Genomic DNA, 27062 nt, shown 5'->3' with positions numbered 1-27062 from the left:
CACACACAAACATACACACACAAACACTCATCCACACACACTCACACAGACACACAAACACACACACACACACTCACTCTCACCCTCACACACACACACTGTCACACACCCACCACATACTCGCACATAGCCGCAAACACACTCACACACTCGCCCACTCTCACTCTCACACACATGCGCACACTCATACATACACACACCTATACACACACACATGCCCACAACAAACTCACTCACACACACACACAAACTCACTTTCATCCTCACACTCTCACACACAAACACACACACACTTACCCACACACGCACACTCTCATCCTCAATTCACAATCACTCTCACACACACACAAACACACACTCACATATTCACTCTCATCCTCACACTCACACAAACACGCATACACACATGTGCACACACACACATTTATACACTTATAGGCTCACACACACTCACTCACTCACACTCACACCAACTCACACTCTCACACACTCACACGCTCATTCATACTCACCCATTCACATTCACACTCTTATTCACACATTCACTCACACCCTCACCCTTTCACACACAAACTCACACAAACAGAGACACATACACTCACACTCACCCACACAAACTCACATACACTCACACACAATCGCACACACACATGTACACATACACTCACCCTCACACACACACATCATCTCACACCATCTTTCACACTCACATTTACACTTTTATTCACACACTCACTCACATTCACTCACAGTCGTTATCAAACACTCACTCACAATCTCACCCTCCCACCCTCTCACACACAATCACACCAACTCACAGACTCACACACACTCACTCACACTCACACTCTCCCACACACAGACACTCACTCAAATACTCACACACGTATCCATAGAAACACACAGACCCAAGCACACACATTCACACATGCTCTCATACACACATGCACACACATGCATGCACACATTCCCCCCATGCACAAATGGCCACCACACCCATGCACACACACACCCATGCACACACACCGCTACCACACACACAAACACACACACACATACACAAACACGTGCACACACACTCACGCATACATCCCGCCCCCACACACACACACACCATACACATGCGCTCATACACCCATTCACACAAATACAAACACACACACGTACACACCCTCACATATACACTTACACACAGGGGAGGTGGGGAGACAGTGGCGTGGTGGTATTTTCACTGGACTAGTAATCCCAACACTCTGGGTAATTTTTTGAGGACTTGGGTTCAAATCCCACCATGGCAGATAGTGAAACTTGAATTCAATAAAAAATCTAAAGATGACCCCCAAAAACCATTGCCAATTGTCATAAAAATCTATCTGGTTCATTAATGTCCTTTAGGGGAAGAAATCTGCCATCCTCACCTGGTCTGGCCTACTTGTGATTCCAGACCCACAACAATTTGGCTGATTCTTAAATGTCCTCTAAACAAGGGCGATTAGGGATGAGCAATAAATGCTGGCCTAGCCAACGATGCCCACATCCTATGAATGAATTTTTTAAAAACTCACTGATACACACACACACATATGCTGAGTGTTACTCCCAAAATCCATCTCTTTAGTCCTCTGACTATGACCATGGAGCCCACACTCACCCCCACCATACCCACAACCTCATATAATCACATTCCACACTCACCCTCACATCAGACACCTCTTACTGCAATGTAACTTCAAACAGCAATTTACCTACAGTCTCCCTAACCCATCTATATCTCGGCCATAGCTTCAAATGGACAATTCAATTTTAGCCTATCAAGCTGAGAAATGCTTTTTAAAGCAGGCCATGGGCAATTTAATTGTTTCTTCTAAACTCATTCTCCAGGAATTTTCGAAGGGGTTTTCCTGATTGGACATTGCAACATTTGGTGCAGGATAAGGGGGACAACCTCTGGTTTATCTGTGGATACCAGATCTCTCCCCCACCTTCCCCATGCTATCCCGTTCCATCTCTCTCTTCCCATCCTTTCCCATTCTGTCACTCTCTATTCAATCCCATGCTGTCGCCTCCCTCACCCCCACTCTGTCTATCAGCGATGAAGTGAATTGGGAAGGAGCTGCCTGTTTGCTCACAGTGTAAGGGAATAATCAGTGAATATACTGCGAGAAGAATCAACATGTCAAAAATGAGAGAGATACTTGATAGAGTGAAAATTGAGGAAGAGGACAAGAGCAAAAGCTGTAACTCAACCTTCATTTCCAGTGGACATGTTTGTATCAGGATAAATAGCCCAGTTGGGATAGGTCAGCAGCTAATTTTGAAAGGGAGGAATTAAAGTGATACCAATCACTGAATGGCCTCTTTCAGTGATGTAATCTTCAATGATCCTATCCTATCACCCCAGCCAGGTGACCAGCTCACAGAGTAGTAGTAGTATACACTGTACCTTTAATAAACTGACAACTGACTCACACCCCCGGTAGGGTCCAGCTCTAAAACAATCTTTACATCTGGCACTAATTCCTTCTAAATTATCCTATTTTGTGAGAACAAAAAACATCACCAAGCACATTTAGGAATTGTGACACTTGCTGTCAGGAACCAGCTGTCACAGGACAGAGAAATAAAGGGTATGATCATTTTAATGAGATGGGGAGAGTGTCAAAATGATGATATAACTGGGTATAATACATCCTGCAGCTTTTATATCGATTGACCTACACTCCTGCGATTATGAGGCTAAAATACCTTAAAGGGTTTACAACATGGCATTTCCAGCTGTGGGACAGTCCACTCTAACATCTCTATCATCCTGTCACTTTCCAAAACCCCAAGCAACTGACTTTACTTTAGCCTCATAGGTCCTATCTGCAAGGGCTTTTTCAGTTCAAATCCATTTATGTGACAAAGCTGGTTTCCACTATCTGGTACCTCTGAACAAATTCCAAACTCTCCGACTATCTAACTCCATTTGTTATGAGTTTATCTTATTAGTTTATCTTCAAGCTTGTTGGCATCCAGCAAACTTCAAATGGACAATTCAATTTTAGCCCATCAAGCTGAGAAATGTTTTTTAAAACTTGCAATGGGCAATTTAATTGTTTCTCCTAAATTCATTCTCCAGGAATTTGCAAAGAGCTTTTCCTGATCAGGCGTTGCAACTTTTGATGCAGAATCAGAGGGCAATCCTTGGTTTATCTGTAGATTCATTGGCACCCACCAAACTTCACCATCATGAGAACCTCTAGTTTTGTTCTGTTCTGAAACTATTGTGTGACCTTTACTGTCTAATCAGTGCTACCTCCTCTACTTGTACTTTTTATGTGTGTCGGGACAATTACTGTGAGATCTCCCTCTGGCCTGATCAGAGTCTTTCTCTCTTATATGATCATTTTAAGACATAAGAGTCATTTCTGGACCCACTATCTGTGCTGACTCTTCAGCCTTTCACCCCATCATCCCAGTCCATGGACCTTGCTCCTGGACCATCATCCTGAGCATTTAACCAATATTTAAACTTGCCAGCTGCTTTTCCTGCATGTCCCACAACTGTCACCTCCCTCCATTCACTACACCCCTCTAGAATTTGTCACCCAAGAATCCACTCTGGGTAAATGACCTTTGGATGTGATAGCTCTGTCCAGTTTGTCATGACCACTCACATTATCAGTAACCAGCACTTGATCGACTGCATTCTGTTCCTCAGGACAGTCATCATAAGATATAGGAGCATTTGAGGTACAAGGAGCCTCAGTTACTTTGATCAGCTCACCAGAGTCTGAGAATTTGTCATTAATTCCAATTAATCATTAAAAATGAATATGAACAGCTTGATTGCCATGTTTGATAAGTATAATCTTACCATTATGACCAATACCTCATCAGGACCTTTCATTCTCAATGACCCTCTTCTTTGTAATATGCCCAACCTCCTGAATTAAATTCTGTCTCAGTTGGTCTTACATGATGCCTCCAAGCTCTCTGAATTTTCTCTGAGGCCTCAGCCTTGATGAAAGCCAGTGTGCAAATTATTCAAATGTGCAGAAAAAATTGGAACTAATTGTAATGCCTTCTAGAGCAGGAGGACTAATACACAGCACAGAAAGCAGTTTGGAATTTCACTTATTGACTAATCGATGGGGGCTTTACCTTCTAATCACCTGGAGTGGATACTTTGCACAGATCACCCATGCCAGGCCAATTATCTTGCAGTCTGGTTGTCAGCTAAAATTTTATTTAGTATTTCATTGATCATCATATGATTTCTTTCACAGAGCCCATAGCTGAAAGGACTTCCAGCTACTGTATTCATGGCCATGATGTTCATGTTTTCACACATTTCCCTGAACTCGTCATTGGCAAATTCCCCACCATTATCAATCAGAAACTTAGTTGGTGTCCTAAGTCTGAATCTTAACCATTTCTCTGTGATTTTGTCTATAACAACTGTTTTTTCCTTCATTATTATTATTATGGAAAGACTAAATTCAGTCAGCAGATCTGCAAAATGTAGAATGAAATTATTTCTGTCTTTGTCCCATACTTTTAGATTCATGGAAGCACCAGGTTAAAATCATAATGTGATTGTCAGTGTCAATGGAGGCTTACAGTGGGACATGCTGGTGTCTTCCAATACTTTTTATCAATTTCACACTTCTCACTAATTCCAGACATTCACTATCCTCTGAGAGAAGAAATTCCTTCACATCTCAGTTTTAAATGAGTGTTCCCTTATTCTGTGACTATGTCTTTTGGTTGGAGATTCCCCACTAGTGGAAACATCTCCTCAACATCTACCCCTCAGAATCTTACACGTTTCAATAAGATCACCCCTCATTCTTCTAAACACTAATGAATAAAGACCTAACCTGTTTAGCCGTTCTTCATAAGCCAACCCCTTCATCCCAGAAATCAGCCTAGTGAATCTCTTTTGAACTGCCTCCAATGCCAAAATATCCTTTCTTAAATATGGGGACCAAAACTGTACACAGTACTCCAGGTGCGGCCTCACCAATACCCTGTATGTTGTAACAAGACCTCACTATTTTTAAACTCCAATCCCCCCTGGCAATACAGGCCAAAATTCCATTTGCCTTCTTAATTACTTGCTGCACCTGTATGCTAACTTTTTGTGTTTCATGCACAAGAACACCCAGATCCCTCTGTGCTGCACTTGGTTGGACTCCCTATTTAAATAATAGTGTGCCATTTGATTTTTCCTACCAAAGTGCATGACCTCAAACTTTCCTACATTAAACTCCATCTGCCAAGCTTTTGTCCATTCACTCAACCTATCTTTATCCCCTTGCAGATTCCTTATGTCCTCATCACAACATGTCCTCCCACCTATTTTTGTATCGTCAGCAAATTTAGATACATTACACTCTGCCCCCTCTTCCAAGTCATTAATATAAATAGTAAGCAATTGAAGTCCTAGGACTGATCCTTGTGGCACTCCACTAGTTACGTCTTTCCAACTTGATAAAGACCCATTAATCCCGACTCTGTTTTCTGTGTGTTAACCAATCCTCAATCCATGCTAATGCATTACTCCCAATACCGTGAGCTCCTATCTTGTGCCATAACCTTTTATGTGGCACCTTATCGAATGACTTCTGGAAATCCAAATACACTACATCTACTGGTTCCCCTTTATCAACTCTGCTTGTTATATCCTCAAAGAGCACTGGCAAATTTGTCAGACATGATCTCCCTTTCACAAAACCATGTTGACTCTGATTGTGTTAGGCTTTTCTAAATGTCCTGCTATTTCTCCCTTAATAATGGACTCTAGCATTTTCCCAATGACAGATGTTAGTCTGACTGGCCTATAGTTTCCTGCTTTTTGTCTCCCTCCCTTCTTGAACAGAGGCGTCACATTAGCAGTTTTCCAATCTGCTAGGATCCTCCCAGAATCCAGTGAGTGCTGGAATATTTTGACCAAAGCCTCCACTATCTCTGCAGCTACTTCCTTTAAAACCCTTGGATGCAGGCCATCTGGTCCTGGCAATATGTCTGCCTTTAGTCCCATTAGTTTCTCAAATACTTTGTCCCTCGTGATTAAGATTGTTAAAAGATCTTTCCTCCCATTAGCTCCTTGCTTATCTGATATCTTTGGAATATTTATAGTGTCCTCCAGCATGAAGACTGATGCAAACTATTGATTTAAATTATCTGCCATCTCCCTGTTCCCTGTTTATCTTTAGGATTCCATCCTCTGCTATAATGCCCTAACCCAGAGAGACAGTTGTTGAAGGATAGAACTGGAGTCAATCTTTATATATTTATTCACAGAGTTACACATCATAAGCATATACCTCCTCACCCAACAACCACAGTTTTAGATTGCATCTATTTATAAGGGGCTCAAGTGAATCCAAAATAAATGACCACCACCTGCATACAATTGAAAACAATTAACATGCAATTAACCTATAATGTATTATACCCAGTGTGATTGACTATGATACTTCACATTCCAAGAATTCTTTATTATCATCTCTTGCAGCCCAAAATCAGTTGGTTGAAGAACCAAATGTTGCTTGACCAAGACCCCAAATTCAGAGCTCTGACAAATGAGGGGATCTGTACACTTGAGATCCGCAAGCCTAGCCCCTTCGACGGAGGAGTCTACACATGTAAAGCAGTCAATGCACTAGGAGAAGCGGTAGCAGACTGCAGGCTTGATGTGAAAGGTAAGTTAGAATGAATTGGAATTTTGCAACCTCAGAGTGTCCTAAAATTTTGAAATGATTAAAGTGTGACCTATTTGCACACAGGCAAGTCTTACCAACTGCAATGACCAAATGATCTGTTTTAGTGATGTTGATTGAGTGATAAATATTGGCTTGGACATGGGGAAAACTCCCCTGCTCTTCTTCAAAATAGTGCCATGGTATCTGTTATGACCAGGTGAGGCGAGATTGAAGGGCTCCCATCGTTTCCCTCTCATCGTTTGACCGCAACAGGTTTTTTTATTTAAAAAGTTTATACTTGCCAATTCAGTGAGAAGTTAACTGTTTATGCACTATGATCATAAAAGAGCCAATTGGACAGCTTTTCTTGAGTTTAATAAAGAAGGAGGTTAGTTTCATTATATTTAAACCAACCTATTTAAAATAATAAAATACACTCCGACATCTGCGCACACACATGCACACACGCACGCACGCACATAAACACATTACAGGGTAGGGTATGATAGATTGACCAAATTTGGGTCTGTAAGAAATGAAAGCAAAAACAGAAATACCTGGAAAAACTCAGCAGGTCTGGCAGCATCGGTGGAGAAGAGCAAAGTTGACGTTTCCAGTCCTCATGACCCTTCAACAGAACTAGGTAGAAATAGGAAAGGAGTGAAATATAAGCTGGTTTAAGGTGGGGGTGGGGGGGGGGTGGTGGTGGAGAAGAAGGGGGGCGTGGAGAAGGGGGGGTTGTTGCGACAAGCAAGCAGTGATAGGAGGAGATAACCAAAAGATGTCACAGGTAAAAGAACAAAGAGGTGTTGAAGGTGGTGATATTATCCAAAAGAATGTGCTAATTAAGAGTGGAGAGCAGGACAAGCCAGGTAGCCCCAGTCGGGCCGGGGGGGTGGTGGGGAATAAATGATGGGTGGAATACATTTAAAAATAATGGCAATAGGTGGGTAAAGAAAAATCTATATAAATTATTGGAAAAAACAAAAGGGAGGGGGAAGAAACGGAAAGGGGGTGCGGATGGAGGAGCGGGTATAAGATCTAAAGTTGTTGAACTCAATATTCAGTCAGGAAGGCTGTAAAGTGCCTAGTCGGAAGATGAGATGCTGTTCCTCCAGTTTGCGTTGAGCTTCACTGGAACAATGCAGCAGGCCAAGGACGGACATGTGGGTAAGAGAGCAGGGTTGGGTGTTAAAATGGCAAGCGACAGGGAGGTCTGGATAATGCTTGCGGACAGACCGAAGGTGTTCTGCAAAGCGGTCGCCCAGTCTGCTTTTGGTCTTTCCAATGTAGAGGAAACCGCATTGGGAGCAATGAATGCAGTAGACTAAGTTGGGGGAAATGCAATTGAAATGCTGCTTCGCTTGAAAGGAGTGTTTGGGCCCTTGGACAGAGAGGAGAGAGGAAGTGAAGGGGCAGGTGTTGCATAGTTGGCGTTTGCATGGGGAGGTGCCGTAGGTAGGGGTTGATGAGTAGGGGGTGATGGAGGAGTGGACCAGGGTGTCCCGGAGGGAACGATCCCTACGGAATGCCGCCCGGGGGGGGTGAAGGGAAGATGTGTTTGGTGGTGGCATCATGCTGGAGTTGGCGGAAATGGCGGAGGATGATCATTTGAATGCCGTGGCTGGTGGGGTGATAAGTGAGGACAAGGGGGACCCTATCATGTTTCTGGGAGGGAGGAGAATGCGTGAGGGCGGATGCGCGGGAGATGGGCCGGACACGATTGAGGGCCCTGTCAACTACCGCGGGTGGAAAACCTCAGTTAAGGAAGAAGGAGGACATGTCAGAGGAACTGTTTTTGAAGGTAGCATCATCAGAACAGATGCGACGGAGGTGAAGGAACTGAGAGAATGGGATGGAGTCATTAGAGGAAGTGGGGTGTGAGGAGCTGTAGTCGAGGTAGCTGTGGGAGTCGGTAGGCTTATAATGGATAAAAACAAAAAAACTGCAGATGCTGGCAATCCAAAACATAAACAGAATTACCTGGAAAAACTCAGCAAGTCTGGCAGCATCGGTGGAGAAGAAAAGAGTTGACGTTTCGAGTCCTCACGACCCTTCAACAGAACTAGTTCTGCCAGACCTGCTGAGTTTTTCCAGGCTTGTAATGGATATTGGTGGACAGTCTATCACCAGAAATTGAGACAGAGAGGTCAAGGAAGGGAAGGGAAGTGTCAGAGATGGACCATGTGAAAATGATGGAGGTGTGGAAACTGGAAGCAAAATTAATAAATTTTTCCAGGTCCCGACAAGACCATGAAGCAGCACCAAAGTAATCATCGATGTACCGGAGAAAGAGTTGTGGGAGGGGGCCGGAGTAGGACTGGAACAAGGAGTGTTCCACATACCCCATAAAGAGACAGGCATAGCTGGGGCCCATGCAGGTACCCATAGTCACACCTTTTATTTGGAGGAAGTGAGAGGAGTTAAAGGATAAATTGTTCAGTGTGAGAACAAGTTCAGCCAGACAAAGGAAAGTAGTGGTGGATGGGGATTATTCAGGCCTCTGTTCGAGGAAGAAGCTGAGAGCCCTCAGACCATCCTGGTGGGGGATGGAGGTGTAGAGGGATTGGACATCCATGGTGAAGAGGCGGTTGGGGCCAGGGAACTGGAAATTGTTGATGTGACATAAGGTGTCAGAGGAATCACGGATGTAGGTGGGAAGGGACTGGACAAGGGGAGAGAGAAGAGAGTCAAGATAGCGAGAAATGAGTTCTGTGGGGCAGGAACAGGCTAACACAATTGGTCTACCGGGACAGTCCTGTTTGTGGATTTTGGGTAGGAGGTAGAAGCAGGCTGTCCGAGGTTGGGCGACTATCAGGTTGGAAGCTGTGGAAGGAAGATCTCCAGAGATGATGAGATCAGTGATAGTCCTGGAAACAATGGCTTGATGTTCAGTGGTGGGGTCATGGTCCAGGAAGAGGTAGGAGGAAGTGTCTGCGAGTTGACCCTCAGCCTCCACGAGTTCGGGGTCAGTGCACCAGACAACAACAGCACCACCCTTGTCAGTGGGTTTGATGACAATGTTGGGGTTGGACCTGAGAGAACGGAGTGCAATACGTTCAGAGAGAGACAGGTTAGAATGGGTGAGAGGAGCAGAGAAAATGAGACAACTAATGTCACACTGACAGTTCTCAATGAAAAGATCAAGAGAAGGTAAGAATCCAGAGGGAGGGGTCCAGGTGGAGGGAGAATATTGGATGTGGGTAAAAGAATCCGTTGAACGGGGAGAAGACTCCTGCCCAAAGAAGTGAGCAGGGAGACAAAGGCGGCAAAACAAGAGTTCAGCATCGTGCCGAGCCGGAAATCCATTGAGATGTGGGCGTTAGGGTATGAAACTAAGTCCTTTGCTGAGCATTGAACGTTCAGCGCGGAGAGGGGAAGGTCAGGGGGTATAGTGAATACACAGCCAGGGCTGGGATTGGAAGATGGGGTGGGGATGGAGGGACAGGCAGGGGTGGAGGGTCCTGGAGGGGTGTTGGTGTCGATGAGTTGCTGGAGCAGTTGGATGAGTTGTTCTGTTGAAGGGTCATGAGGACTCAAAACGTCAACTTTGCTCTTCTCCACCGATACTGCCAGACCTGCTGAGTTTTTCCAGGTATTTCTGTTTTTGTTTTGGATTTCCAGCATCCACAGTTTTTTGTTTTTATCTAAGAAATAAAAGGAGTTTAAGGTTCATAGTTTGGAGTCTCTACTGGCTGCAGGCTGAATTTGATGGTTCAGATTTTGAGATGCAGATGCCAGAGTTGATTGTTCTCTTGCAAAAACAGCTGTGGAGTTTTGTTCTTTCTTTAAAATCTTTGTCCACTGCAGAATGGAGACAAAGTCAAATTAGTAGATGTGGTCCAAACTTGTTAGTTGGGTGGAGTGTAAGAGAGAGAGAGAAGCAGGAGCTTCACTTAGCTCAACTGCTCGTCCAGTTCTGCTCTGAAACCCAAGTGCTTAAACTACACAAAGGACTTAGGTTAGTCATGTGATCTCTCTCCAACTGCCAGTAATTTGAACATAACTGTATATTCCAATGATAACTTGATTAATTCATTTGGAGAGCTAACTTAAAAATCAAGGTCTTTTTGTCCAAGCAATTAATGTCTGCCATCTTGATGTAGGTTGAAATCACTTTCGTTTCTTTCAGAAAAGTCTGACTTTTAAATGGCCAATATCATGTTTCTAGCTGATGGGTTAAAAATCAATCTTTGATATAAGCTTGTCTTCATAACAGATCCTCCCAGTAGGAGCCTCATTTTAACATTTCATCCAAATGATGACCTCGATGCAGCATTGCCTCAGTACTGTACTGGAGTGTCAGCCATGATTTTTGTGCTCAAACTATAGAATGAGACTTGAACCCATAACGTTGTGAATTAGAGGTGAGAGTGCTACCAACTGAGTCACAGCTCACACACGCAATGCAGCTGACATGCAAATGTAAAAGGAAGATGTTGGTTCTATCTGGTGTATTTTCAAAGGCCCAGACTAGTTGTGGATTGATTCCTTTTGATTTTGTGGCTCCCTGTGCACATTCTATGACCTCACTCTTAGCTTAACGCAGGAATCTAACAACCTGTTTGGATTTTCCAATCTCTACAGAGGAAAGAGTAGAAATACTGTCATTATAGCAGACACCATTGTTCATGGAGCAGACCGGCAGTTCTGTAAATGTCATTGTGAATCCTGCATGGTGTGTTGCCAGGATAAAGGACCTTATTGAGTTCCAACAGTTAGATTTTCAGCAGCTAGAGAGATAGTTAAAAAGTTAAACCCCAAATGTCATTGTTGGTTGTCTCCTGATTTGAGGATGACATCTACTCAGGGTCACAGGTTTGTGCCATGGGTCTTCAAAGACTGAACAGACCGATTCTCAGACAGCAGATGTTTGAACACATGGGGCAGGATGTCTCATGAGGTAGTGGGACCCAGAGTGCAGAATTGTGTCCATTTTTTCCCTTCTCTGCCATCACTCTGCCTCATCATTAAGACGTTGGGACTCAGAGTGTGATGCGACTTGTTGGACACGTCACCGTTCTGGATGATTGGTAGCAAGCTCTTCCCAGTATTAATGTCAATGCAGCTGCACTTCAAGGAGAACTTCAGAGAGTCTTTGAAGAGATTTCTTTGCCTTCCCTGAAAAATTGGTCATTTGAGAGTTGAGAAAACAGTACCTGGCTGGGGAGATGCTTTCCAGCCATCTGGATACAGTGTCCAGTCCATCAAAGTTGATTTTGCAGGAGCTTTGCCTAAATGCTTGTAGAGCTAGCTTCAAGAAGAACACCAGCATTTGTTCAATGGTCCACCCATTGAAGGGGAGCATATGGTCGAGGCATTGCTGAGGCAATTTCTCTGGCAATCTTATGTGTTGCAGATCTCGGGCTGCGGTGATGCCAACTGCTCTGTACACCAGGATGCTTGTTAACTTGTGAAGGTTTTTGTTGTCAAACACTCACTACGTAGACTAGAAGGCCAAACAAGTCTAGCTGATCCAATGTTAGATCTCCTTGTCAATGGTGGGCTTTTGAGAGACGTGGCTGCCAAGGTATGGGAAGTGCTCAGCACATTCCAGAGTCTCTCCTTCAACATTTATGGCTGGTCAGCAGTGGGATGATTTGAGTTTTGTTTGGCAACATTCAAGCACAGGCCGAGATTCCTGTATGTAGAATTGAAGAGACCAAGACTGGCTTGCAAATCTGGAGCAGAGTGAGCAATAACACTCTGAGCAATAATCATGTTTGGCTACAGTGGTCAGTTTAGTTTCGCACAGAGGCAAATGATGTTAAAGAGGTTTTCATCTAGGCAGTATTTAACATTCACTCCAGAGGTCTGTTGACCTTTGATAAGATGAATAGCTGCTGTCAGGTAAATTGTAAATAGAATGTGGGCTATCACAAAGCCCTGCTTGACCCCAATCCGGACTTTGAAGGCATCTGTTTCCGATCTCCCAATCGAGCAGTGCAGACATATCTGCGTGAAGCAATTGCAGGGTTCTGATGTTCTTGGACATCCAAATCTCAGGAGCACAATCCAGAGCCTCGCGATTTTACTGAGCCAAATGCTTTGGGTGAATGTAATGAAGAGTTCCCAGTGTTGTTCTTGACACTTTTCTTGGATTTGTCTGGCAACAAAGACCATGTCAGAGGTGTCTCTGGAAGATCTAAAGCCACACATGTCGTTGGGAGGATTTCCTCAGCCACAAGAAGTAAGTAATTCAGGAGAATGTGTCAGGATTTTCCCTGCTCTGAACAAGAGGGAATTACCTCGATAGTTTCTGCAGCATCATTTATCTCCCTTCTTGAAGTTAGTCATGATTATCGCAATCCTGAAGCCAGGATGGCGGGGAAGGAGTTCTTTTTCCTCCCAAATCAATAGGCTGAGTGCATGGAGTCTTGATGTGAGCATAGGCCCACCAGCTTTGAAGACCTCAGCTGGAAAACCATTGGGATCACAGGCTTTGTTGTTTTCCATCCATTTGATTGCTTGTTCCAACCGTCCCATCGACGGTGGTCCATGGATGGGTGCATGGATTCTACCACAGGGTACTGGAGGGTAGCTTGGAGAGTATCAGTTGTCACTGTGGATACACAGTTGAGGGGTTGTTGAAAATGTTCTTTCCTGCATTGATGGGTGACATTGTCACCTTTAAGAAGAGAAACACCATTCTGTGAGTGAAGGGGATTTTGTTTATTTGACCTTGGTCTATAAATGGCTGTATGGCTTCAGAACAGCTTTGCATGTCATGATGGTGTGCATGTTGCTGGATATCTTATGCTTTCTTTTCCCACCACAGGTCCTTCATCTTCCAGATTTGTCATTCGATGTCAGCCTTGAGCTGTTGGAATGTTGCCTCCATGACTTGCAACCCTGGGTTATTTGGACAGGCAATGAAGGCTGCTTGTTTTTGTTTCAGGCATTCACATATTTCATCAAACCCATACTGGTGATGACGATGGTCTGGGCACAGGAGTTTAGTGTAGCTGACTTTATTTGATCCCACTTTTCTGGAATTGAGTTAGATGAGTGAAGATTTTCAAGATTGATTGTGAGCTGTATTTGGAATTCCTCTCTTCAGTCGGGCTGCTTTAGGGCTGAGACACTGATGTTCTGCCTCTTGGACTTTGGGGTCCTGTGATGTCTTGGCGCTATCTGGATGATCATCTCCAATCAAATAAGTTGATGACCTGTCCAGTAGACATCAATCCCTCAGATAGATCGAGTGATACAGACATCACTTAGATCTTTGACCCAAACAATCACATAATCTAGGAGGTGCCAATGCTTTGACCAAGGATGCCTTCATGTGTGTTTGCACTTGACCTTCTGGTGGAAGAGAGTGTTTATTATAATGAGAACTGCTGGCCACACTTTAGAACCATAGAACCATAGAAAGGTTACAGCACAAGGTGGCCATTCGGCCCATCTTGTCCACGCCAGCCCATCCAGGTGCCATTTCTAATTCCACCTTCCTGCACCCGGCCTATAGCCCTGCAGCTTACAGCTGATCCAGGTACTTTTTAAAAGAGTTTATAGTTTCTGCCTGTACCACCAACTTGGGCAGCGAATTCCAGCCACCTACTACCTTTTGCGTAAAAAAGTTCTTCCTCATGTCCCCCTTACACCTTCTGCCACTTATCTTGAATCTATGTCCCCTGGTTCTAGAATTCTCACCAATGGAAACAATTTTATCTTGTCCACTCTATCTACTCCCGTAATAATTTTGTACAGCTCAATCAAGTCACCTCTCAGCCTTCTTTGTTCTAAGGAAAATAACCCCAACCTATCCAATCTTTCCTCATAGCTACACTTTTCTAACCCTGGCAACATTCTTATAAACCTCCTCTGCACTCTCTCCAGAGCTATTACGTCCTTCCTGTGATGTGGTGGCCAGAACTGCACACAATGCTCCAGTTGTGGCCTCAACATTGTTTTATATAATTCCAACATTATATCCTAACTTTTATATTTACTTTGGCATCCTTTGGCTTACTTTGTCAGCAGGAGAATGCCATTTGCCTTTCCCACCCTGTTTTTCCCAGTGGTTCCGCTACAGACATCGGAATAACGGCCAACCTTGGCATTAAAGTTCCCCAGAAGGATGACCTTTTCTTTTGGGATAGCAGTAACGGTCTCATCAAGGTCAGAATAGAACTTTTCCTTAACGTCTTCATCAGAATCGAAGGTCAGGGCACGAGCGCTGATGACTATGATGTTTTGATTCTGCCTGAGCTGTAAGTCAAATATTCCAGATGGCAAAGCCTACTCCGTGGACACGAGGGGCACTGTCAGCTTTTTCTTTCCTGTAGGAGGTTTATCCCATGCTTGTTCCTTCCTGGGGCCCTCCCCAGGAAGGTAGGTCTCAATGTGGGCGGCCATGTCAATTTGGAGTCTTGATAGTTCACGTGATCTGATTGTTCTTTCTGGACGGTCACCCTCGAGATTATCCATGCTTGTTCTAACATTCTGAGTTGCAAAATTTAAAGTTTTCTTTCTTTGACCACGAAAATGGTGATTCCGCAATGTGTGGTTCCCTGTCTAGGAGAAAGTGGGACTGCCTGTTTTGCTGGCATCTTTTCTAACTGCCGACGCCCCCCACCCACCTCCACCCCCCTCCCTCTGTCATTCCACACGTGTGCAATGTGCAGGTTCCCCAGGTCCACAGCCCTGTCCCCGTCACCAAATCTCCATCGCTACAGGATTGGAAATGGACTCTGGTAGATCCCTGCACGTGACTTTGTTTAACGTGGGAACCTTCGGGCACCATCATTGTCCACAGGATCTTGACGGGTTGGAGGTCAGATTTCATTGACACATTGAGCCACAATGACTGGGACCACCTTGCTTCTGCAGCCTTCTTCCAGCTTCCTAGTCGTGAAACGCACAGTCTTCCTTTGCCTATAGTGCTGTTGAGGACTCTTTGGACCCGACTTTGTCTGGCACCTCCCCCAACCTTGCCGCTATTGGTGACGCTACCAGGAACTCCCGACAGCATCGCTAAAGGTCGGAGCGCATAAGTCTCTCCACCACTTCAAGGTGGCAAAACACGGAGGGACCTCGAAGGTAGTAATCTCTGGATATCCTGGTCCCCTAGCCTGCAAATAGAGAGAGTAGAAATAAGAATTGTGCAGGAGGGAGGGTTTAGATTCTTAGGGCATTGGGACTAGTTCTGGGCAGGCATCACCTCAGCAGGACTGGGAAAATAGATAGTCAGTGCTGTTTGGAAGGGAGTTCCAGCATTTTGACCCAGTGACAGTAAAGGAACAGCAATATATTTCCAAGTCGGGATAGTGGGTGGCTTGGTGGGAAATTTCCAGGTGGTTGTGTTCCAAAGAAAATATAGAAGCATAACAGTCCTCATGGGGAGGTTTACAAATGTAGTTGGGAGGGTTCAAACTAAATTGCCGGGGCATGGGCATCAGCATACAGAAGTGTAAAAGAGGAATAAGGTACATAAAGTGAGAGTGTTGGGCAGTACCAGACAAGGCAATAGCACCATATTAGATAGGAGCAGACTAAGAAGGATCCCGAGGGATACAGAGACGGGTTTACAATACATATAGGTAAACACAAAAAGTATGGTGAATAAGGTTGCTACAAGCACAAGCACAAATAGCAATGTGAGAATATGATGAAGTGTCAGTAACAGAAATGTGGCTTAAAAATGGTGAGGACTGTGCACTTAATATTCAAAGATATTAGGGGAACAACACCTCATCTTCTGACTAGGCACTTTACAGCCTTCCGGACTGAATATTGAATTCAACAACTTTAGGTCTTGAGCTCCCTCCTCCATCCCCACCCCCTTTCTGTTTCCCCCTTCCTTTCGTTTTTTTCCAATAAATTATATAGATTTTTCTTTTCCCACCTATTTCCATTATTTTTAAATATTTTTAAACCTTTTATGCTCCCCCCACCCCAACTAGAGCTATACCTTGAGTGCCCTACCATCCATTCTTAATTAGCACATTCGTTTAGATAACATCACCAACTGTAACACCTATGTGTTCTTTTGTCCTGTTGTTTGTGACATCTTTTGATGATCTGCTTCTATTACTGCTTGTTTGTCCCTACAACCACACCAACCCCCTCCACTTTTCTCTCTCTCCCCCTACCCAAACGACCGCCCCCCCCCCCCCCCCCCCCCCCCCCCGCCCCACACCTTAAACCAGCTTATATTTCACCTCTTTCTTGGACTCACTCAAGTTCTGTCGAAGGGTCATGAGAACTCGAAACGTCAACTCTTTTCTTCTCCGCCGATGCTGCCAGACCTGCTGAGTTTTTCCAGGTAATTCTGTTTTTGTTTTGGATTTCCAGCATCTGCAGTTTTTTTGTTTTTATCAAAGATATAAAATGTTCAGAAGAGACATTGATGGAAAACAGTATTGATTAGGGAAAACATTGGGAATAATTTTCCCCACGTTGGGGGGGACGTGCAGGAGCGGGCATGGGCAGGCATGCCTCTGATCCGGGCATGCCGCCATTTTACGTGGGCGGGCCAATTAAGGCCCACCCAGCATGACATCCGCCAGGGAGCGCTATGCGCTCCCCATGCGGGTGGGGGTTGGGGGGGCGGGGATTCCTCATTGTTGCCTCAGGGAGATCAGCTCGGAATTAAAACTTTGAAGGTAAATGTTGAAAAAATTTCCCTGACATGTCCCCTCATGAGACACTGTCACATGAGTTGGGACATGTTCATCACTTTAACTCAAACATTTATTAAGTTTTTAAAAGCCCTCATGAAACCTCACCCCTCCTGTGGATGAGGTTTCATGCTTTTTCTGAAGCCCGCCAGGGCTCCTGGCCTGCCCGCTAATCTTAAGGTTGGACGGGCAGGTCCATTAATTAGGTTAACTACTTTTTAAATGGCCTCAATAGGCCATTGACAGGTCAGTGGGTGCGCAGCTGATTTGGCTGTGTCCCCGCCGACCTGAAAATGGAGGTGACGCAGGGTGACATCGGGAGTTCCACCCGACATCATCCCGCGTCATTTTATATGTCAGCGAGTAGTCCCTGCCCTCCTGCTCACCGATCTAAAGATCCTGCCCATTGTAGCGTTGGAAAGAAGGGATGTTCTTGAGGGGCCAAGGACAGAATCCATTTAGTTAGAGCTGAGAAGCAGAAAGGTATGATCACATAACTGAGGGTATTCTTTAGGCCTCCAAATAGTGAGAGAGAGAGAGGAGCAAATCTACAGGGAAATCACAGGCACAAAATCAAAAATAGCTGGAAAAACTCAACAGGTCTGATAGCATCTGTGGAGATGAACACAGTTAACGTTTCAAGTCCAGATGACTCTTTGACTGTGTTCCTCTCCGCAGATGCTGTCAGACCTGCTGAGTTTTTCCAGCTATTCTTGTTTTTGTTTCAGATTTCCAGCATCTGCAGTATTTTGCTTTTATTTTAGGGAATCACTGAGATGTGCAAGACCTATAGAGTAGTGATATAGGGGAACTTTCATTCATCAAATATCAATTGGGATAATGTTAAAGTAAAGGGTAAGGAGGGGGAGGAATTTCTGAAATGTATGTTCTCAATCCAACTAGGAAGGAGGCATTGCAGGATCTGGTGCTGGGGAATGAGGAAGGCCAAGTGGATCAAGTGTCTTGGGGAACACTTAGGTAAGATTGAGCATTGTATCTTTAGGTTTAGCTTAGTAATGGAGCAGAGCAAGGAACAGTATGAAGTAGAACTTCGAAATTGGAAGAAGGCTGACTTCAATGGGCTGAGAGGCAAATTAGCCAGGGTTAAAATGGAACCAAAGACTGACAGGAAAAATTGAAACCAAACAATGAGTGATCTTTAAGGAGGAGATATTCCAAGCTAGGTATATTCCAACAAGAGTGAAAACTAAGGGGACCAAAGCCAAGGCTCCTTGGTAACAAGGGACATTGAGAATATGATAAACCAAAAAGAAATGATATATGATGCATGTCAGGTGAATTCTTTAAGAGAGAACCATACAGTAAGTTGAGAGGGGAAGTGAAGAGGGAACTAAGACTGGCAAGGAAAGATTATGAGAATAGGTTAGGCAACATAAAAGAGAATGCAAAAATCTTCTACTGGCATGTAAATGTGGGGAAATCTACAAAGGAACAGTGGGGGGTGTTCAAAAAGGAAATGGAGAGGGTACAGGCTCAACATGTTCCCTCTAGAGTGATAGGAAGGAGTAACAAGTCCAGAGAAACATGGATGACCAGAGATATTCAGGTTAGGGTGAGAAGGAAAAGAGAGGCTTTTAGCAGGTACAAGGGAAGCAAATCAGCGGAGGCATTAGTGGAATACAGAAAGTGCAGGGTGGAGCTTAAGAAAGCAATTAGGAGAGCAAAGACGGGATATGAGAAAGCTCTGGCTGGTAAAAGTAGGGAAAATTCCAACATATTCTGTAAGTATATCAATGGGAAGAGGATAACCAGGGAAAAAGTAGGGCCCGTAAGGGACTGAGGGGACAATCTATGTGTGGAGCCAGAGGACATCGCGAGAGTGTTAAATGAATACTTCACGTCCATCTTCACCCAAGAGAATGAGGATGAAGGTATCGAACTCAGGGAGAGAGACTGCGAGGTTCTTAAGCAAATTGATATAGGGAGTGACAAGGTATTGGAGGTGTTGGCAGGCTTAAAAGTGGACAGATGTCCAGGTCCGGATGATTTGTGTCCCAGACTGCTGAGGGAAGCAAGGGAGGAGATCGCAGGGGCTCTGACCCGAATTTTTAATTTCTTTCTGGCAACGGGGGAGGTGCCAGAGGACTGGAGAACAACTAATGTGGTTCCACTATTTAAGAAGGGTTGTAGAGATAAGCCAGGGAATTACAGGCCAGTGAGTCTCACGTCAGTAGTAGGGAAACTATTGGAGAATGTTCTGAAGGAGAGAATGTATCTCCATTTGGAGAGGCAAGGTTTGATCAGCATGGCTTTGTCAGAGGGAGGTCATGCCTAACAAATTTGATTGAATTTTTTGAGGAGGTGACCAGGTTTGTAGATGTGTGTTGATGTAGTTTATATGGATTTCAGCAAAACTTTTGTCAAGGTCCCACACGGGAGACTTATAAAGAAAGCAAATGCACATGAGATACAGGGTAATTTGATAAGGTGGATTCAAAATTGGCTTAATTGTAGGAGGCAGAGGGTGATGACAGAAGGATGCTTTAGTGACTGGAAGCCAGTGTCCAATGGTGTACTACAGGGATCTGTGCTCGGTCCCCTATTATTTGTTATTTATATAAACAACATAGATGACTATATGGGGGGTAGAATTAGTAAGTTTGCAGATGACACAAATATTGGCCAGGTGGTTAACAGTGAGGTTGAGTATCTTGGGCTACAGGAAGATAAAGACGGGATGGTCAAATGGGCAGATAAGTGGCAGATGGAATTTAACCCTAAAAAGTGTGAGGTGATACACTTTGGAAGGAGTAATTTGACAAGGAAGTATACAATGAATAGCTTGATACTAGAGACCTTGGCTTCTGTGTCCATAGATCTCTGAAGGCGGAAGAGCTTGTTAGTGGGGTGGTGAAAAAGACATATGGGACATTGCCTTTATCAATCGAGGCATAGATTACAAAAGTAGGGAGGTCATGTTGTAGTTGTCTCGAACCTTGGTGAGGCCACAGCTGGAGTACTGTGTGCAGTTCTGGTTGCCATATTATAGGAAGGATGTGATTGCACTGAAGGGGGTGCAGAGGAGATTCACCAGGATGTTGCCTGGGATGAAACATTTAAGTTATGAAGAGAGGTTGGATAGACTTGGGTTGTTTTTGTTGGAGCAGAGAAGACTGAGGGGTGACCTGATCGAGGTGTACAAGATTATGAGGGGCATGGACAGGGTGGATAGGGAGCAACTATTCCCCTTAGTTGAAGGGTCAGTCACAAGGGTGCATAGGTTCAAGATGAGGGGCAGGAGGTTTAGGGGGGATGTGAGGAAAAGTATTTTTACCCAGAGGGTGGTGGCGACTAGAGAGCGGCAAATGTGACACCCTTATTCAAGAAAGGGTGTAAGGATATTCCTGGTAACATCAGTGACAGGTAGGGTGTTATAAACAACAATAAGAAAAAAAATAACAGGAACTCAGGAGAATAACAGGAGAGATTTGAGTTAATTAAACAGAGCCAGCAAGGATTTGTAAAAGGCAGATAGCAACCAAATAACCATTTTTTTCCTTTCTTTTATTCATTCTTGGGATGTGGGTGTCACTGGCTAGGCCAGCATTTATTACCAGCCCTAACTGCCCTTGAGAAGGTGGTGGTGAGCTGTCTTCTTGAACTGCTGTCCATGTGGTGTAGGCACACCCATATTGCTGTTAGGTAGGGAGTTCCAGGATTTTGACCCAGTTACAGTGAAGGAACGGCAATATATTTCCAAGTCAGGATGATGAGTGACTTGGAGGGGAACTTGCAGGTGGAGGTGTTCCATAAAAAGCATAGAAACGTAGAAAATAGGAACAGGAGTAGGACATTCGGCCCTTCAAGCCTATTCCACCATTCAATATCATCATGGCTGATCCTCCATCTCAACACAATACCCTCACTCTCTCCCCATACTCCTTGATGCCTTTATAGTTAAGATGGAAATACATTTCTAGACATTTCTAGACTACGCAGTGACTTGGCCTCCACAACCTTCTGTGGTATAGAATTCCACAGGTTCACCACCCTCTGAGTGAAGAAATTTCTCCTCATCTCAGTCCTGAGTGGCCTACCACGTATCCTCAGACTGTGACTCCTTGTTCCAGACCCCCCACCCCCACCCCCACCCCCCCACCCCAAGCCAGAGGAAACATCATCCCTGCATCCAGTCTGTCCAGCCCGGTCAGAATTTTATATGTTCCAATGAGATTCCCTCTCATTCTTCTAAACTCCAGTGAATACAGGCTTAGTCAATCCAATCTCTCCTCATACAACAATCCTGCCATCTCAGGAATCAGTCTGGTGAACCTTCGCAGCAATCCCTCAATGGCAAGTATATTTGTTCTTTGGTAAGGAGGCCAAAACTGCACAGAATACTCCAGGTGTGGTCTCACCAAGGCCCTGTATAGCTGCAGTAAGACATCCTTGCTCCTGTATTCAAATCCGCTCACATTGAAGGCCAACATTATATTTGCTTTCCCAACTGCTTGCTGCACCTGCATGCTTGCTTTCAGTGATTGGTGTACAAGGACACCCAGGTCCCTTTGTAAATCAACACTTCCCAATCTATCCCTATTTGAATAATACTCTGTCATTCTGTTTTTCCTACCAAAGTGGATAACTCCACACTTATCCATGTTATACTGCATCTGCCATGTATTTGTCCACTCACTCAACTTGTATAGATTGCCTTGAACCCTCTTTACATCCTCCTCACCACTCTCATTCCCACCCAACTTTGTGTCGTCAGTAAGCTTGGAAATATTACACTTGGTTCCCTCATCCAAATCATGGATATGTATTGTGAGTAGCTGGGGCCCAAGTACTCATCCCTGCGGTACCCCACTAATCACTGCCTGTTACTCCCAAAAAGACCTGTTTATTCCTGCTCTCTGTTTCCTGTCTGCTAATCAATTCTCAATCCATGCCAATATATTACCCCCAATCCCATGTGCTTTAATTTTGCACACTAACTTCTTATGTGGGAATTTATCAAAAGCTTTCTTAAAATACAAATATACCAAATCCACTGGTTCTCCCTTATTTATTCTGCTAGTTATGCCCTCAAAAACTCCAGTAGGTTTGTCAAACATGATTTCCCTTTCATAAATCCATGTTGACTTTGTCTCATCCCATTGATATTTTCTAAGTGTCCTGTTATCATATCCTTTATAATAGACTCTAGTATTTTCCCTACTACTGATGTTAGACTAACTGGTCTGTAATTCCCTGTTTTCTCCTTCCCTCCTTTTTTAAATAGTGGGGTTACATTTGTCACCCTCCAATCTGCTCGGACTGTTCCAGAATCTACAGAATCTTGGAAGGTGACAACCAACACATCCACTATATCAAAAACAGAATTACCTGGAAAAACTCAGCAGGTCTGGCAGCATCGGCGGAGAAGAAATCTACTATATCCATGGCTGCCTCCTTTAGTACCCTGGGATGTAGATTATCAGGCCCTGGGTATTTATTGACTTTCAGTTCCATTAATTTCTCCAACACTATTTTTTTAGCAACACTAATTTCCTTCAATTCTTCCTGCTCAGTAGACTCTTGGTTCCCTTGCAATTCTGGGAAACTATTTGTGTCTTCCTCCATGAAGACAGACTAAAGTGGTTGTTTAATTGCTCTGCCTTTCCTTGTTCTCTAGTATAAATTCTCCCGATTCAGACTGTAAGGGACCTACATTTGCCTTTACTAATCTTTGTCTTTTTACCTTCTTAAAGAAACTTTTACAGTCTGCTTTTATGTTCCTTGCAAGTTTACTCCCATTTTCTATTTTTCCCGTCTGAATCAATCACTTAGTCATCCTTTGCTGAATTCTAAACTGCTCCCAATCCTCAGGTTTGCTACTTTTTCTAACAACTTTATGTGACTCCTCTTTGGATCCAATACTATCCTCAATTTTTTTTTGTTAGCCATGGGTGGGCCATTTTTCCTGTTATGTTTCTGCGCCAAAAAGGAATGTATAACTATTGCAATGCATACATTTGTTCCTTAAATATTGGCCATCGTCTATCCACCATTATGCCTTTTAATGAAGTTCCCCAATCTATTTTAGCCAACTCATGCCTCACACCTCCATAGTTTCCTTTGTTTAGATTTAGGACCCTTGTTTCAGATCAAACTACTGCACTTTCCATCCTAAAGAGGAACTGTACTATGTCATGGTCACTCTTCCATAAAGGACCCCACATGACAAGATTATTAGTTAATCCCTTCTCATTGCACAGTACCAAATCTAGGACAGCCTGTTCCCTACTCAGTTCCTTGATGTACTGTTCTCATATACACTCCAGGATTTCATCTGCCACAGTATTATTGCTAATTTGGTTTGCCCAATCTCTATGCAGATTAAAGTCACCCATGATTACTGTAACACCCTTGTTACATGCATCTCTAATTTCCTGTTTAATGCCGTCCCCAACATTACCCCTACTGTTTGGAGGCCTATAGACAACTTCCACTAATGTTTTCTGCCCCTTTTTGCTTCTTAGCTCCACCCAGACTGATTCTATATCTAGATTTTCTGAGCCAATATCCTCTCTCACTTCTGCACTGATTTTATTCTTAACTAACAACGCCATGCTACCTCCTTTTCATTTTTGCCTGTCGGTCCTAAATATCGAGTACCCTTGGATATTCAGTTCCCAGCCTTGGTCACGCTGCAGCAATGTCTCCGTAACTGCAATCATATCATACCCGTTTACATCTATTTGCACTGTTAATTCATCTACCTTATTGTGAATGCTCCGTGCATTCAGATACAGTACCTTTAGATTTGTCTTTTTAATATTTTTAAACATTTTTTTGTGCTATGGTCCTGTATGCTGCCAGCCCTTGTTTCCTCTGTCTTCCAGTTTTGTTTTCTGTTTTTCTGTCTTTTATTCCTATATTTGTTTCTCTCTCTTCTGTCTCCCCACTCAGGTTCTCATCTCCCTGCCGGTCTAGTTGAAACCCTCCACCACAGTAATAGTGAATACCCCTGCGAAGATATTGGTCCTGGCCCTGCTGGGGTGCAACCCATCCAGCTTGTCCAGGTCCCAGTTCCCCAAAATCGAACTCAATGCCTCAGGAATCTAAATCCTTCCCTCCTACATCATCTCTCCAGTCACACATTCATCTGGTCTATTCTCCTATTCCTGATCTCACTAGCACGTGGCACTGGGAGTAATTCTGAGATTATTATCTTTGAGGTCGGGTCTTTAATCCATTTCTAAGCTCCCTATATTTTGCTTTCAATACCTCAGCCCTCTTCTTGCCAAGTCGTTGGTACCAATATGGACCACATCCTCTGGCTGTTCACCCTCCCCCTTCAGAATGTTCTGTAGCCACTCATCCTTCACCCTCGCACAGGGAGGCAACACACCATCCTGGTGTCAAATGCCATAGAAAAGTCCATCTGTTCCACTTATGATAGAATCCCCTATCACTATTGTCAAACAAGAAGACTCTGCAGAAGGGTCATATGGACTCGAAACGTTAACTCTGTTTCTCTCTCCAAATATGCTATCAGACCTGCTGAGTTTTTCCAACATTTTCTGTTTTTACCCCTATCACTATTGCTCTCCTGCTCTTTTTCCTCCCCCTCTGTACAGCTGAGCCATTCATGATGCCACAGATTTGCACTCCCCTGAGAAACATCCCCCCCTGCAGTATCCAAAATTCAAAATCTGTTAGAGACGGAGATGGACCCAGATGGCTCCTGCACTACCTATCTAGTGCTTTTACTCTGCCTGGTAGCCACTTATTCCCTTTCTACCTGTGCAGTCTTGACCTGCGGGGCGACCACCTCACTGTACATGCTATCCACAAAGATCTCATCCTTATGGATGCTCCACAGTGACTCCAGTCATAGCTCCAGCTCTGAAATGGAGATTTCAAATAGCTGCAGTTGGAGACACTTCCTGCGCATGAGATTGCCATGGACACTGAAAGTGTCCCTGACTTCCCACATCACACAGGAGGAGCATTCCCCATGACCGAGCTGCCCTGCCATGAATTGCCCTTAAATTACTCCCTTTACTTTTACTTCCTTTAGTTTAAAGAATATTAAATATGTGCTAGGCACCTTACTTTACTTCTTATACTTTAAACACTACTTAATCTAACTTAAACTTATTATGAAGAAAGCCTTACAGTTACCAATAAATTTTACAGTATTAAAAGATAAATAAGCAGTACAAGTAAAACAGCAACAGCAGCAACAGCAGCTAGTTCTTTTATCTGCCAGCTCCGCTCTCCACCTCCTGGCTCGGCTCTCAAGCATCTGCTGCCCTTGTCCTTCTAGATGGTAGTGGTCATGGGTTTGGACGGTGCTGTTGAAGGAGCCTTGGTGAATTCCTGCAGTGCATCTTGTAGATGGTACACACTGCTGCCAATGTGTGTCGGTGGTGGAGGGAGTGAATGTTTACGGGTGTGGTGCCAATTAAGTGGGCTGCTTTGTCCTAGATGGTGTCAAGCTTCTTGAGTGTTGTTGGAGCTGCACTGATCCAGGCAAGTGGAGAGTATTCCATCACACTCCTGACTTGTACCTTTCTTATGATCGGGATGGAAGGAGCATGTGAATTATCAAGCCTCACTACTTTGCAGGCCATACCATTACTTTAAATTTAATTTAATTTTCTCACCGACATGCCTAATCGTGTACCTGTACCTCTAGTACCCAGAAGAAAAGAGACTCTGAGCAGGCTTCTTTCAAAAACTCAGAATGATTAATTTATTTTAAAACAAAACTACTTTTAACAAGTTGCAAGTACTGGTTATCACACAATTGTAATCGGTAAGTATAACTATCTATCTGTTCTTAAAGAATTCCCCCAGCACACATACAGATGCAGACACACACACACATACACACACAGAGACACAAACAAACAACAAGCAGGTAAGAGTCTCTCTGCAGAGATGGGCTTTGGAGGATGCACATTATAAACTAAGGGATAAAGTCGGCAGGATCTCGATGCTGTCAACCTGGAATTCTCTGGTGTGAAGACTGGCCGCTAGTCCCAGTGGATGCCTGGAAGTTCTCACCACTGGCTTCAGCTTTACAAGTCCAAATGCAGACTGGTTACACACAGATGAGGATTCTCTGGCTACAGGTTGATAGCCAACACAATTTTAGGCAAGGGAGAGAGAGGGAGCCAGTCAAGGTAGCCTTCCTTTCTCAGTTTGTTCTCCAACAAGACTGCCTTCAAAACAAGCAGGTTCAAAACTTGAGTTTTCTTCCTCTCTCCCATGTGATTGCGTTTTGTCTCCCAGTTTTTCATTAATTAAAGTGCTTTGCAGTTCAACACAAACAAACAACTCCTTCTCAAGAACCATAGAGGTCAGGTGATTTTTTGGAAAAGGCCTGCTTGTTTACAGTTCCAAGTTGGACTTATGACCTTCTTGAAAAAAATCCCAGGTTAGCGTCCAGATGTCCAGGGGCAGAATTTTATGTCCCATGGACGGGCACGTGCCTGACCCGATTGTGCGTAAAATAGCGCGTGATGACGTCGGGCATATGTCCACCGTCATCGCGTAGTTGCACGATATTTTGCTCGGCAGACATAAGTGGGTGCCAGAGCCACACATGCCATTAATTAACAGGCCACTTAAGGCCAGTAACAGTCCAATTGATGGCAACTTTTTGTTGCCCGTGCAATCTCACGCTCGTTGTACAGGTAAAACAGGCAGGCAGGCAGCAACATTGTCAAAAACCTCATCCACGGTCAGGATATAAATGGTCAGCAGCATTGCCAGTGACGATAGTGAA

At 44.1% G+C, this 27062-nt stretch overlaps 1 protein-coding gene across 1 annotated transcript in view; it reads left to right on the top strand.

Moving 5' to 3' along the window:
• The window catches only part of mybpha (myosin binding protein Ha), an 86563-nt gene that overhangs the window by 44887 nt on the left and 14614 nt on the right, over nucleotides 1-27062 (top strand). Inside the window, exon 9 of the mRNA XM_041196464.1 lies at nucleotides 6506-6692. Within this exon, the coding sequence (XP_041052398.1) occupies nucleotides 6506-6692 (187 nt within the window). The remainder of the gene's footprint in view (nucleotides 1-6505; nucleotides 6693-27062) is intronic.

The sequence above is a fragment of the Carcharodon carcharias genome, chromosome 9 (genome assembly GCF_017639515.1).
Source record: "Carcharodon carcharias isolate sCarCar2 chromosome 9, sCarCar2.pri, whole genome shotgun sequence".
NCBI classification, from domain to species: Eukaryota; Metazoa; Chordata; class Chondrichthyes; order Lamniformes; family Lamnidae; genus Carcharodon; species Carcharodon carcharias.
Note: the sequence above shows the minus strand (reverse complement) of the source record. Positions and strands in the feature narration are given on the sequence as shown.